Source organism: Symphalangus syndactylus, chromosome 3 (genome assembly GCF_028878055.3).
Source record: "Symphalangus syndactylus isolate Jambi chromosome 3, NHGRI_mSymSyn1-v2.1_pri, whole genome shotgun sequence".
Lineage (NCBI taxonomy): Eukaryota > Metazoa > Chordata > Mammalia > Primates > Hylobatidae > Symphalangus > Symphalangus syndactylus.
In genome coordinates, this window is record NC_072425.2 from 28,016,709 (window position 1) to 28,032,294 (window position 15,586).

The following is a 15,586-nucleotide window of genomic DNA, read 5'->3' on the forward strand; positions in this document are numbered from 1 at the left end:
CCAGGTTGCTATGGGAATCGAATTCCCATTTGTCTGGCAGCTAGACTTATAGACTCAGATACTTGAACTGGAGGAGACATTACTGATTATTAAGTCCAGTGGTTTAAAAATACTCTGTAACCATAGAACCTCTTCCCACCACCTCCACAAAATCTTGTGTAAAACTTCAGTGCACATGTAGATAAAGACATACAGCAAATTAAGTGGCAGAACTGGGAATAAAATTTTAGTTCAAACTGATTCAAAGTCCATGCTCTTAACCTTTGTGCCAGACTGTCCCTGCTGACATAGCAGTCACTTATGGAACTCCTGCTGTATGTCAGGACTGCTGGAAAATCAGAGCGGCAATGGTCCCTATCCTCATGGAGTCCGCTAGTAAATCAGGAAAAGGAACTTAGCAACACAAAGCAATTCATGAGCTAAATGTTTAACAGATTTGAGAAATGATCATCCAGGTCTGGAGAAAGTTGGCCAACATTGTTCCTTAAATAATGCAGGGGATATGGGTGGAAAAGTAGGAAATTGCCTTAGAAGGGATGGAAACAGGGGCCCCTTTTTTCTGTTTGCTGTCTGCTTCCCGGGGAGTTCCCCAATGGAAACTCTTACATTGCAGGTCTACTTTCAGCTTGGGCCAAGGCCTCTGGCTTCCTGTCAGCAAAAGCTTTGTGGTTCCGCCTGTGGAGCTGTCCATCAACCCCCTGGCCAGCTGCAAGACCGATGTGCTCGTCACGGAAGACCCTGCAGATGTCAGGTAGGGAATCGTCTCCAGTACTCTGCACAAGTACTTCTTAAAACCTTGGAAGTCTCCCTGTTGGAGAACCACAGGAACCCCTAAGGAGTGTTCTTGCTGTTTAGTTGATGTGAAGAACAGTCAAATACACCGTGCTCCTAAACTCTTAGATGTGACCTCCATCACTGTGTCTCAATGCCTTATGTTTCAACACTATTGCTTTCCTTTTTGGTTTATATTAAATATAAGAGAGGCTGATACATTATCTAGCTCATGGGATCATTAATGATCTTATCTTTACTTAACAGTATGTTGGAGATACACAAAGGCAAAAGTTTAGAAAATGGGATGCTTTCTGTTGTAGTCCATGGGATGTGCTTTGGGCTAATTTATGAATTTCAGATGTCCAGGCTAAAGGCCAGGTGCGGTGGCTCACGCCTGTAATCCCAGCACTTTGGGAGGCCAAGGCAGGTGGATCACCTGAGGTCAGGAGTTCGAGACCAGCCTGGCCAACATGGTGAAACCTGTTCTCTACTAGAAATACAAAAATTAGCCTGATGTGATGGTGTGCACCTATAATCCCAGCTACTTGGGAGAATGAGGCTGGAGAATCTCTTCAAGCCAGGAGGCGGAGGTTGCAGTGAGCTGAGATCGAGTCACTGCACTCCAGCCTGGGGAACAGAGTGAGACTCCATCTCAAAAAAAAAAAAAAAAAAAAAAAAAAAAAAAAAAAAAAAAAATGTCCAGGCTAAATCTTTTGTTCTTAACTTATAAAAGCATGGAGACTACATTTCACTTTACATTATCCTGCAGCTTGTAGCTAACTTAATTATAGACTTACTCTACTGCGTACTAATTAGATGCTTACATATCATTCTGCCCCATTATGGTGCACTTCTCAAGGTCAAGGAAAATAACTTATTTAGCTTTTTAATCCCCAGCTCCTAGTACATATTGGACATCTATTAAATGTTTGTTGATTTAATTAAGTCTGTGGTCTTAGATCTGATCTTAGCACTGTTCTGGAGCTTTCTAGTGGAGGGTTTATTTCTCCCAATTTGATTAGGGGAAGCATTCTAGAAATTCTGATGTTACCAAGAATAGAGTAGTTTTACTTCTAAGACTGATTTGTACACAGCTTATTGGCTTATGAACTAGAATTAAATCGTGGCCCCCCTAACTACCAGTGACTGTTTTTCAACAGCTCCATAGTTGCCTTTGGGTCATTCTAAATCACAGTGCTATCAGTATTTCTATGGCATCTTGACAGAAAGCTCCTAGAACCCAACTCTCTTACTTTAAGATGTTTTTACTCTCACCTTGTCAGCTTTCACTGGGAAGGATGAACTTATCATGCTTTTTTAGGCTATTAGCATTTCCCAAAAGAGGATGTTTTAAAAAGAATAGATTTATAAAGAGATGGAACTTAGGATATGAAATAGTGATTACTAGGAACTAAAATAGCTTCACACACACAAATTCACATACTGATTCATCAATATTTACCATTGTTTTCATTTTCGATAGAATTGAAGTATATGAGATTTTAGTAAAGCATGTGTTAAGGTCGCTCTGCATTACGTATTTTAAAGATAAAGCAAGGACCATCTGGTTTAAAAGACTATTCTCAAAGAGACACAGTTACCTTGTTTGAAATCAGCTGAAAAGAAAGTCTTGACTAGCTTTCCTCATAGTTCTGTTCTGTTGACATTGCATCCATGATTTCAATGAAGATTCAGATGATGCAGCTTTCTCAGACTGGCTGATGGTAACACATACTCTGGAGTTGGATAGGGCTGCTTTAGAATTCCATCTCTACCAAGTGTGAACTGTGTGATCATGGTGGCCAAGTTTAATTCTCTATGTTTTCATTTATTTGTCTGCAAAATGGGGATAATAACAGTGCCTTCCTCACAGAGGGCAATAATAATAATAGTTCATATCCACTGATCATTTTCTAAGTGCCGAATACTTCACTAATATTATTACATTCTTACATCAGCTCCATGAGGTGATGCTCATTTTTCAGATTCAAAAATAAATAAACAAACCTGAGGCATAGAGGTAATGCCTTCACTAGTAAGAGATGAAGCCACATTTCAATCCCTGATCTGCAATAGGGGATAAAAGATTGCAATCATCACCATTTGAGAGAATCTGCACTATGTAGATTGAGTTTTCCAAGCTGCACTAATAAACCTTGTTTGACATGACATTGCCCAGGCAAGCATATCATGGGCATTTAGAGAATTAATAAGTTCCAGTCAGATGGTATGTTGGAAATTTAATAAATAATAGATCATAATTATAGATAGCCAGTAATACTGTCCTGGAATCACAACAAAGAGATTAGAGGAAAGACTACGTGGAAAAGCAGAGTCAAAGGGAAACGGAAGGTAAGCATTACAGTAGGATTGGAAAGAAAAACTTGAACGTGCACTGCAAGTTGATTCTTTGATTTTTAATCTGTGATAAATTCTTGGAGAAGTATGAGATCTCACACTACAGTAGGCAGAACAACTTAGTAGTTAAATGTACAGGCTATGACTTACCAAGGCAGCTAAATTTAAAACAACTAATGATAACAAATGTTAGGAAGGATATGGAACAACTGTGGCTTTCATATTTTTATAGTGAGAATATAAATAAGTATGACCACTATGTAAACCTGTGGAGTGGTATGTACTAAAGTTGGAGGTATATATCTTCTATAGCCCATCAGTTTCACCCATAAGGATAGTATAACAGAAATATGTAAATGTGTACCACAAGTAGGACTTACAAAAATACGAATAGAAGCACTCATTTGTACTGCTAGAAAGCTAGAAAAAAAAATACAAATACCCATCAGCGAAAGACTAGATAAATAAATTATGGAATAATAACACAATGGAATGCCATTAACAATGAATATGAAAGAACACAGTAACCATACATAGCACCTTGGATGAATCTAACAAATATGATATAGAATTTTGGAAACCAGACACAAAATAATATTATATGTTTATATAAAAACAAAAAAACTAGTTTCATTAATGAGTAAAAATCTAATTTATGATGTTAGAAGGAAGGATATAGATTACTTCTGGGTGACGGAGAGGGTGGTGACATGGGGAACTACGAGTGGGCTTATGTGATGCTGATAATGTTTGATTTATTGTTATGGGTGGTGGTTACATGAGTGTTTTAACTGTGAAAATTCATTGAGCGTCACCCTTTTTTCTATGTATTCTATATTTTGATTAAACATAAATTTTATTGTCTGAGGGCATAGGCTATGGACCTCAAGCAAATTGGCTGAGTGCAAATCTTAGCTCCATCACTTGCTTGCTGCAGGAGATTTTCTGGAGTTGTGTTTTCCCCTTGAGAATAATGGAAATTAAAATCTCATATCATATATGGAGTGATGAAGATTAAGTGACATATTACATGTAAAGCAGTGAGTTTGCTACATGGTGAACTCTTTAGAAGCATTAGTTATCATGCTTATTATTGTAACATAGTGGCTTTTGTTCCCTTTATCTTTTCATTATTTTTTCATGTTTTCGCTGAAAGGCTAAATACAACCTATGGTGCATCTTAAAATCAATAGTTGCTCAGTATTGAGGATTCATATTAACCACTTTGTCATGGGCTTTGGGGAAGACTTAAATGAGTCTATAAATTGCAGTTCAGTATGCTATGTCTGTGGCTTTATGTACATGGACATGGTTACAGAATGAATGAAGAGTCACACATGTGGTAAACATAGAGTGCCCTAGGGGACTGGAAAGGATTGGAAAAGAAAGAAGACGTATCTGACTGAGAGAATTAGGCAAATATTTTCAAGAGAAAGAACATTGCCAATTAACCAAGAACTGTGGCTAAGCTTTGGTTTTGTGCAATCTAAGGTGAGGGGGAAGGCTTTCAAGTGTGAGAGGTTGAAGGGCAAAATAAAACTCTCACCTGGACAGCTCCCATTCTCCAGCCTATCCTAGCAGGAAGCTACTCGGAATGAGATTTTTAGCATCTGAGACACTAGTGATGTCAGCTACAAAGGTGGAAGAGAAAATCTCTAGCTGAATTGCATACAGATATATTTTAATTCTGAAAAATCTTAGCTGGATCCCTCCTGTGTACCAGATACGGTGCCAGATACCATAGGAATACAGAGACGAATACAGCCCACCTCTGCTTTCAGGAGTTTCATGGTATAGCAAGGAGCATGAAACAAGACACCGACTTGAGAGATGGAATAAAAGATGCTTGTGGAGGGAGAAGCATGGCAAACAACACTTATTACTGCATACTGGGCCTTCTTCACGATTTCACCTGGAGCAGGTTCTTCTTATAAGGGAAATGTGAGACTAGCTATTATAGTTGGAATAATAATCACCCACAAAGCTCAGCTTTTGGAGCCCCTCAGTCATTTTTCTGTGATCTCAAATCAGTGAAAATGAAATGGTAAAATACTGTTAATTCCTGAACAACGTTGAAAGAATAATGGGATATCAGAGTGCAAGCTGGCATGGCTCACCTGGTGATAGTTTTCACATTGAGTTAGTTCTGAATATAATTAGGAACATCTCCTTGTTCTTTGGCCTTTCAATTCCAAGTACTGAGAATTTACTGAACATCTACCATATTTTAAACTAAGTAATAGAGATATAAAAATAAGACAAAGATTTCAGTGCTTTAAATGAGTCAAAATTGCAAACAAAAAATGTCATACTTTGTGACAGTTGAAGAAGAATAGAGGGAAAGTTCAAGGCAGAGAAAAGACACAGTCAGAGGTGGTCAAACCCACCTGGAGGTTAAAATAAAGGTCTCAAAACTTCTATGCCAAATTTTGAAGTGTTAGCAGGAAGTCACTAGCTCACTGGTTTTCAAAGTGTATTCCCTGGACCAGTAGCATTAGCATGACCTAGAAACTTATTAGAAATGTAAATTCTCATATCTAGTGTAGACTGATAATGATCCCTAAAGGTATCATCAGATCTTAACTCCTAGAACCTATAAATATTATGTTATTTGGAAAAGGGGTCTTTGCAGATGTTATGCCGCATCTTGTCATAGGTTGATTATTCTGAATTATCTGGACAGGTCTGAAACACCATAATAAGTGCCCTTATAAGAAAGAAGCACAGTGAGATTTGACATGCACAGTGGAGAGGCAATTTGAAGATGGAATTAGAGACTGGAGTGAGGCAACCACAAGCCACAGAATGCCAGCTGCCGCCAGAAGCTGAGAGAGGCAAAGAAAAGATTGTTCCCCAGAGGCTCCAGAGGGAGGACCACCTTGCTGACACGTTGATTTTGGCCCAGGGATACTGATTTCAGATTTCTGGTTGTTTGAAGCCGCCCCAGTTTGTGGTGATTTGTTGCAGCAGCCACAGAAAGTATGTAATAATACACCTACTAAATTAGGTATTTTGGAGATGGGCCCAGAATTCTGGTTTAAGAAGTCCTCAGGTGATTCTAATGCTCACTAAAGTTTGAGTACAAATGCACTCGGTAGCAAAACAAGGAATGGATCACCTACTTGGTGTTAAGTAGAAAACAAAAGATACCAGGGCTTGAAAACTCCAGAGTGCCAATGGCTTTTGGCATAGTAAGGTTTATATGCTCCCAAATGTTGGGACTCACTATTCCTGTTTTCGTCCCTCATCTCTGTGTTTCTCTGGCACACTCTGTTTTTCTGTTTTTCTTTTTCAGGCACACTCTCACTGACCTCTCCAGGCTTACAACCACAATTAAGCATTGCCAGAGTAATGAGATGCCCCCTTTCCCAACGGTTTATGCAGAAGTCCTGGCACTGAGGAACAGCAATAATCACACATCCTTAGGTGGCACTGTTCCAAGTGCTTTACTGAGATAAGTTCGTTTAGTCTTCACTCATTATTAGCTCCATTTAATGCACGAGGAAACTGAGGCACAAAGAGGCTTATGTACCTTGCCCAAGATCACACAGCCAGTAAGTAATAGAACCAGGTTTGGAATCCTGAGAGTCTGACTCTTGAGTCCATGTTCCTCATCTCTAAGCTATGGTGCCTCTCTTCGGCCTATTTTGGGATCTTTGCCAATATCCCACATCAATCTCTCAAGAGACAAAGTGCTCTAAGTAGGCAACCTGGGTCACCAACTTACCCTTGAAACCAGGGTTGAATGAGGGGCACCTTAACCACTTGGATTGAGATCACAGGTAGGATAGCTCCCCAGTGAAAAAGCAAGACAGGTAGCAAATAGATGTTGGATAAGAAAAACCCAGAGATGTTTCATTCATGGACAAGGCACAGGGCCTTGAACTGGCAAAGTGTGGCAGTGTGGCATGCCTAAGGAGGAACTTTTTTTTTTTTTTTTTTTTTTTTTTTTGAGACAGAGTCTTACTCTGTCACCCAGGCTGGAGTGCAGTGGTGCCATCTCAGCTCACTGCCTCCACCTCCCAAGCTCGAGCTATTCTCCTGCCTCACCCTCCACAGTAGCTGAGATTACAGGCACACACCACCACGCCTGGCTAATTGTTGTACTTTTAGTAGAGACGGGGTTTCACCATCTTGGCCAGGCTGGTTTCGAACACCTGACCTCAAGTGATCTACCCACCTCGGCCTGGGATTCCAGGTATGAGTCACCACGCCCGGCCAGGAGGAACTTCCATTTCAGTTTGGCTGCAGTGTAGTGCCAAGGGATGCATGACAGTGGATGAAGGGAGAGAAGGACAGCAGACAGAACATGTATGCTCTTTTCTCTCCTCTTCTCTCTCTTTTTTCAGCTGTTAACCACCTGGGCTAGCAGAGTCAGCAATGACTCTAGGGGCACTTTAGGGTAGTGTATTCGTTCACTGCTCCAAGGTCCCCAATAGATGTTCCTGTGTGACTGCTCCAGATTCTGGAATCTGGCTTGGGACTAGGCAGTACCCTTAGTCAGATACAGTGCATTCTGGAAACATGGGCCATAAATCTCCAGGTGCAATCCTCAACAAATGGACACCAGGTACTTCTCTGTGTAATGAACATTGTGCTAGGCTCTAGAAGTAGAAAAACCAGAAAGAAAAGAAGGAGTAGGAAAAAGTGTAGAATTAACTTGAGCCAAGTTTGTTCACCTCTTCGAGCCTAAATGTCAGAACCAGGAAGTTGGAGATTAGTGTGGTTTTTCTCATATGGTGGTTATTAGGATGACATAATGTGTATAGGGTTACTAGTACAGTATATTACATGTAACTGATGTTCAGTGAATGAGAAGTTTTAGAAGCAGTAGGAATTGTAGAATTGTAGTACAGTTAAGGAAGCAACCATATGATGCAGTGTGTCCGTGATTAAAAGATGTAGTTCATGGTTCAGAGCGGTATAAAGAAGGGATGTGTGCCTCCTTTCTGTGGATCACATTGTGCATTGATGGCAGGAGCATTGATGGCAGAAGGGAGGGTAGGGGCAGCAGGACACGTGGAGTAGGCTGGAGTTGGGGCCAGTCACTCGATGCATTGCATGGGGGCACTTGGCTTGCAAAGGATCCCGGCAGCAGAGTCTGGGGGGAAGGCCCTTAATACCAGTCTTACATCATTTGATATTCAAGATATCTCTCTACTGTTGGAGGTGAGCAAAACTGACTTCTTGCCCTTGCATCTCTCTACAAGCTTTCATTAATGAGTGCATGTATGTTATGTGTGCATATGTGTGCACACATTATAGGCAACCTAGAAGTGTGCATTCCTTTTCAGTAGGGATGTTGATAGAAGGGTGGCTTCTTCAGGTAGAATCTCAAGTCCATCATGCTTCCTCTAAACTTTTCCTTTAATCACCTATTACTCACACAAATGTTCCTTTCCCAAAGGGCGACAGAACTTCAATAGGGAACCCACTTACGTGCTTGAAACACAGAAGAGGTATTGGGCAAAGTGAATAGCATGGACACTGGAGCCAAACTGCTTAGTCTCAAATCCCAGCTCCACCACTGACTAGCTGACCTTGGGTAGGGTAAACTTTCTGAGCCTCAGTTTCCTATCTGAACGATAACTAACACTCTATCTTTGAATGTTTTTTTTTTTTTGAGAATGGAATGAAATAACACTTTTAAACTTTTAGCTCCTAGTCGTCAATAATATTGACTAACATTTATTGATCACTTGCTTGGTGTCAATGTCTTAAGTGCTCTACATGTTTTCACTCTGACTCCTCACAACAACTCAGTGATGTAGTTATTGTTATTTACAGATGAGGAAACTGAGGCACAAAGATGTTAAGTCGTTCATGCAATGTCACATGGGTAGTATGTGGCCGAATTAGGATTTCAACTCAGGATGTTTTGTGAGTGCTCAGTAAATGTTGGCTGTTGTTGAAGAAGGGGCATTCTCTGTAAGATGGAGGAATAGGTTCATTGGACTTTATATCGTGGTCTTTGTTGAGCATTTGGTCTATTAAGTGTGTGTGTTCTTTATGCAAGTAGAAGGTGAAATATCAAATGAGGAAGGGGAAAGAGTGTGGGTAACTCACAGCTAGCTTCATGGAATATGGGAGTTAGCATTTTCCTGGTACCTCCACATCCCTCCTTTTTTTTAAAAAAAAAAAAAAAGAAAATGAGGCCCCTCTGAGAAACATTACTACAAAGGGCCACCACACTTCCTCCCAGGTGGGCCTACTCTATGCCCTCCACTCTTTCCAGCCCCACTACCTGTCATTCAGCCAGTGAGCCTGGAGACATATATATTTTTCCCCATTTTAGTTTAGCAATCATAATAAAAGTGAAGTCTATTAGGATGAGTTTCTGCCCAGGCTCGGTAAATCTCTTCAAACATTGTTCAGCACCAAATTTTTGTAAGTCTTCGCCACTGGGGAGACTGTAGCATGCACCAACTGTCAGCTCAGATAGAGGGCTCAAGACACAGCCTCTGCTAAATGAAACTCAAATGGAGACTTTGGAATATAAATATTGAAGTGACCCAGGCTGGATAAAGGGGAACCAGTTAGCTAAGCTTCTATCTTACATGCAGGAAATGCTAAATTATTAAAACTTTAATAAATGTAATAATAAATATTTGATGTTGAATTATAGAAAGCTTTGCCGATACAGTGAAACTGAGAAACGAGTTGTTATATCTGCATTAGAAGTTAAACACTTTTAAAAGGAGACTTCTGATATTGAGACAGATCTGCAGATCTTTAGATTAAAGAGAGAGAGACGCATGAAAGTATGATTTTGGGCATGTATACTGGGCTAGGGGTTAGGATACCTGGGTTTGAAGCCTGACCCCAAACTGGAGATAGCGATAAGTAGCATTTTGGGCAGAGGACTCCCGCTCATCTTCCTGTAAGTGATCCTTACAGCCATCTTCTGATGTTGAAGCTATTTTTATCTCCCATTTCACAGGTGAGGAAGCTGACATTCTGAGGCCTTAGGAAGCACAGATGGTAAAGGGATGAATTAGAATTTGAACATAGACTTCTGACCTCAAGACCCCATCCATCCACCCATTCATCATTCCATGGCTCCTCCCTCACTTCCTGCATGGGAGCCCTTTCTGCTCTGTATGAATCAGGATGGTTTGGGATTCAGGGGACAGAGGCCCAGTTCAAGTTAGCTTAATGTCAACTGTATTGGAATGACATCATGGGAAGGGCAAGAGATCATCTCAGCCACAGGAATGAGGAAGGTTGCGGGAGTTAGATAATATTAGGATTCTGTTTTTCCTCTCTGTATCATTCCTTGATGGCTTCATTCTCTTCTATCGTACAACCACTTTCTTTATGTACTCCCCATCTTGTCATGATAGGGGTTGTGATGATCGTGACTCCCCAAGCTCTTTGTGACTCTTACCACCAGGGAGAAATAGTTCTCTTCCCTGGGTCTCCTTTTGAAAAATCCTAGAGAAGTCTGTTACATGTTAGCAGTCCAACCCTGGCTTAGTCTTCTATCATTAGGGGACAGGGTCACAATGTACAGATAGAGCCATGGAAATAATTGAGAGGACCATGAACTGCAAATCTATTCCAACCCATGTCTTCAAAATTCTCCCTGAATTTTTAAGTTTATTCATCTAACAGGTTGGACTAAATCAAAGATGGCAGCTTAACCCAGCCTACATGCCAACTCAGATACATGGTTAGGGGCTGCCTAAGATATTATGCTGGGAAGGTTTCTGAGACTACAAACAGACTCAGCTGGGAAAAGCATCATGATGAACTCATTTGCCCACCTTCAGTGTTGGAGGAGGAGTTGTAACAGAAGGGTCATGTGTTTGCCATCTCCGAACCTGATGGTATTTAGAAGTCCTCCCTATTTCCTATGTCATGACCTCATTGTGTTCCCCTACAAAATGAAGAGATAACTTTGGTTGCTGAGACATGAGAGAAAGGACAGTCATGTGAATGGAGATGCTGAGGATGAATTTGAAATGGAACTGTCTTATCCACAAGTTTCTATCCATCTATGTTATCTCAGAGGATATATTTGGATAATCTTATCTTGTTACCAATACATTTCCTGAAATAAATTTCTGGCTTGTAGCAGAGTAAAGGCCTCCATGTAGGTACTTCCTAGATACTCTCTGGTCTGGCACTATCATTGCCACTTATATTTAAAAGCTATGAAAAAACTACCCACATCATAGGGCCATTGAATTGTGTCCTGTAGTTTCAAAGGCTTGTTTAAACAATCATAAACTCACAGACTAGAAGGGACCTTCTGATGCATATTTTTTGTCCTCTGCCATTGCATGGACAGTCCTGAGTGATGGAATCTACCTTCTGCTGATAGACATCTCATTGCCTCCTGCTTCATTGCCTGCCATGGTCTCACAGTGTTGTTTCCTGGAACGCCTCACTCTGTCTCACCTAAACAGGCCATACTTTCAGTTATGCAGACAGAAGCTCAGGGACAGTAATCACCAAGATAAGCTAAGATGAGAAATCATTCTGCCTTTTAAGGCCCACTCATTGCAGCTGAGTAGAACCATGTTTCCCTTAGCGTATCTTACTCTGCCCAATAGGCATCAACCACCCAGTAGTCAACACACATGCTCAAGCACACACACACACACACCCACACACACACCCCAGGGCAGTCTAGTCAGAAAGATGAGTTGGATATGTCAATGAATAATTAATTGATCTGTACCTTAGGTTCATCTCCTTTCCCTCTCACCAAACAAGGAAACTAATATCAAAGAGGATCCCAGCAAGAAACAGGTGGCATGCTCAAGCTTGGGGAGATTTAAAAGGGAACTATGCACAAAATAGAGGGAAAGTTCCAGAAAAGCAACAAGAGATCTGCAGTGCCCTGTGGCTAGTGTCTGGGTCAAGGTGAGGGTGAAGTTACAAAAACATGGAGAGGGAATTCCATGGAGCTGTGGCCTTTAGTCAAGGGATACACACAGCTCATGGTGACTCTGCAACAAAAGAGCCAGGAAAATAAATGTCCCAACCGCACCCAACCACTTCTCACCAAACCTCCTGCTGGTGCTGCCATTGGCTGAACCCAGTGAGAAGCCAAGTACAAGAGCCCATCGAGTCCATCCATGAAAGTCAGCCTCCTGAGCACAAGGCAAGAGAAGAATAAGCTGAGAGTGAGTTTGGAGGAGCAAATGGAGGAAAGCCCCAAGTTCTTTCATCCTACTTTCAAAATATCCTCAAAAATGGCCATGCCTCTCTATCGTCATGGACACTTTCTGGCTCAGGCCCTCATACATAGTCTCACTGCTTTCAGTCCCCACCACACTCTGTGCACATCCCCAATCCAACCGCTGTACCAAGTGGGCCATGGCTGTTTCCTGCTTAAAACCATTTAGAGCCCTCCCCCTCCTTCAACTGCCTCAAAATAAAAATCCATACTGTTTCAGCCAGCATTCAGTAGCACTTCACAATCTGGCCATAATACCCTCTGATCTCATCTCCCACCATGTCCCCAATTGCTGTTTCCTCAAAATGCTATACACTTTCCATTTTCCTTGCCTTTGCCAGTGCTCTCCCTCTGCCTGAAATAGCCCAAAACTCACAGTCCCCAGTGTACCTAGCACGGTACTCTTTGTCCATCCCAGCCTTACAGAAGCATCACTTCCTCTGAGCATCCTTTTGAGAATGTGCCCTCCAGAATCATAGGCACTCATTGCTATGCTCATGCTGCTAAAATATTTTTTCCAGATGTAAGGGTCAGGGCATTGCATTATATTGCATTGGAGTCAATTGTAGTTTAGTATCCCTTTCTGCCCTCACCTGGTAATCTATGTGTTCCTGGAGTTCATGGATTGAATCTTAACATCATCGCATTCCCAATTCTAAGCACAGTAAATAGCTCAGAGAGAGGATATAGAAAATTGCAATGACATTAATTTTATGTGGCTCTGTTTGTATGTTCACGAAGATGTTTTGATATTACTACTAAATTGCTTACACTATCTCAAAGTATCATTCAATCCCCTTATCTATAAACACTCTACCATCAAAACAGTCCTATCAAAATTTCTTGCATCCCAGTGCCTATTGTATTATATTATGACAACACACATTATCTCACAGTGGTTCCAAATAACACTAGTACTTTGGGGTTAGTAGATGCAACAAAATTAAAAAGGAGGATTCCATAATTTAAAAGGTTTGAGAAACCCTATTATAAATGAAGTTGCTACATTGATTTCCTTGCTGGCAGTTTTCCCAGGGACGTTAATATGTGAACAAATGTCATAAATCTTTAAGAAATGAAGTCTATATACTACAATCTCTCCAACACTATTCAAGTAGGAGCGAGTTCAAGACCAGCATTCCTGAAGACATCAAGTAATACCAGATTAGTCCATCATGGCTTAGAGGCTACACAAGCTAAACCAAACATCAGAAAATGAGGGATTTTGTTCCTATGGGGCATTTTTCAAAGCACACACGCATATTTTGGGAGTGGGCAGAGGGAACCGGTCCTCTCCTGTTGGCTTAGTCAGGCTGGCCAACCTCTGAGCTCGCTGTTTAATTTCCCTGACTCTGCAGAAGACATAGGGTCCTCACTGGGGAGGCAGTGTGTGGATAGGATGCCCATGCTGGGATATTCCAGAAAGAGAACAAGTCCCAGGTGTGTAGAACTATAACATTTCCTAGAATTGACAGAGGAAGAAAAGTGAGTGAGACAGAGTATTGAAGAAGAAGCAACCCTGCCAGTTGAAACCCTTTAGCCTAATGCATCCCATCAGCAGTACAGGCTATGGTGCTAAATGCTCTGCCTCAAATACCAGCTCTGCCATTCACTATGTGGGTAACAGTGGACACGTTAACACCTCCCACTGCCTCATTCTCCATATTTGCAGTATAGAAATAACTGTAGCTACCTTGTGCAAATGCTGTTAAGAATCAAGTGAATTGATGCATGATGCATTTAGCGTAAATATATTGGCTACTGTTGTTGTCATTATATTACAATTATTTAGCCCAGATTTTGATCTGGTGTAGGAATCCTTCATTAGGATATTTTTAAACTCATGCCTTTTCAGAAATGATTGTGACTCTTGTTTTCTGCATACTCTACTTGCCCTTCCTAAGGTTTTGCATCTAATAAGTGTTCGTTAAATACATGATGATTGAGTCATTGGAGTGAGACTCAAAGATGCTTCCAAAAAGAATATGAGACTGATAGCAGTGTTTTTCACAATAGCTAAACATGGAAGCAACTATCTGTCAACAGATTATCTAATGGAATATTATTTAGCCCTAAAAAGGAAGGACATTCTGACATATGCTACAACATAGATGAATCTTGAAGACACTATGCTAAGTGAAATAAGCCAGGCACAAAAAGACAAACACTGTATGATTCCACTTATATGAGGTACTTAGAGTAGCCCAAATCATAGAAACAGAAAGTAGAATAGTGGTTGCCAGGAGGTGGGGGAGGGGTGAATGGAGGGTTATTGTTTAATGGGTATAGAATTTCATTTCGCAAGATGAAAAGACTTCTGGAGATAGATGGTGGTGATGATGGCACACCAATATGAATACACTAATACCACTAAATTATACTCTTAAAAGTGATTAAGATAGTAAATTTTATGTTGTGTGTATTTTACCAAAATAAAAAATGGTGGGGGGCTGGGTGGGGGGAAGAAATAGGAGAAAAAAGAATGGTTTTGGGGGAAGGGTGCATGGCCATCCCTGCCAGTTCTAGCAAATTATGCCACATACCCTAAAGCATTCTAGATGCAGAGTCCCTGGAACAGACAGTATGGCTCCACAATACACCTCTCCCTCTCTCCTCCCCTTACAGCGTCTTTCAGCCCTGCAGTCTCCTCCTAGGTGTGGCCAGATTGAGTTAACTGTATTGAAATGGGGCAGCCTGAGGAGATTCATGACATGGATCTGGCTGGATTCACACACTGGACTTCACAGGTTCTGGGGGCTGAGTCAGCTGTGTGGGTGTGTGGTCCAGTCAGGTAAACATGGCATCTAGAAGGAATGGTCAACCTAGTCTTTGGGAGGAAATTTTGGTTTCCTGTGAAAGCTGAGAATACTATAGGTCAAGAGGAAAATCTTCACTTCCTTCATCTCTAAACTGGATTTTAAAGAGGGGGATTTTGTCCCCCAGCAGACATTTGGCAATCGCTGGAAACATTTTTGGGGGGTTACAACTGGGAGGGTGCTATTGGTATCTAGTAGATAGAAGTCAGGGATATTGCTAAACACCCTACAATGCCCAGGGCTAAAATAAAGAATTATCCAACCCCCAATAGCAAAAGGCCAAAGTTGAGAAGACATGCCTTAGATAAAGGTATGTTAGTCCTATTGAATGGATGAAAAAAAAATCAGGCCTAGAAGGTATGATTTCAAACCCAATTCTTTCCATCGCACCTTCTAGAAATCCAGTTGTAAAGAGGCTGGGATATAGTGCAGGTTATTAAGCCAAATTAAA

General features: G+C 41.1%; 1 protein-coding gene across 3 annotated transcripts in view; it reads left to right on the forward strand.

Annotated features, from left to right (window-relative positions):
- The window catches only part of ASTN2 (astrotactin 2), a 1,055,774-nt gene that overhangs the window by 451,052 nt on the left and 589,136 nt on the right, over positions 1-15,586 (forward strand). For 2 of the 3 annotated variants that reach the window (XM_063636815.1, XM_055271311.2), the window contains one exon: positions 614-751. In XM_063636815.1, coding sequence (XP_063492885.1) covers positions 614-751 — 138 coding nt within the window. The remainder of the gene's footprint in view (positions 1-613; positions 752-15,586) is intronic. The other variant, XM_063636816.1, reaches the window with a different exon arrangement.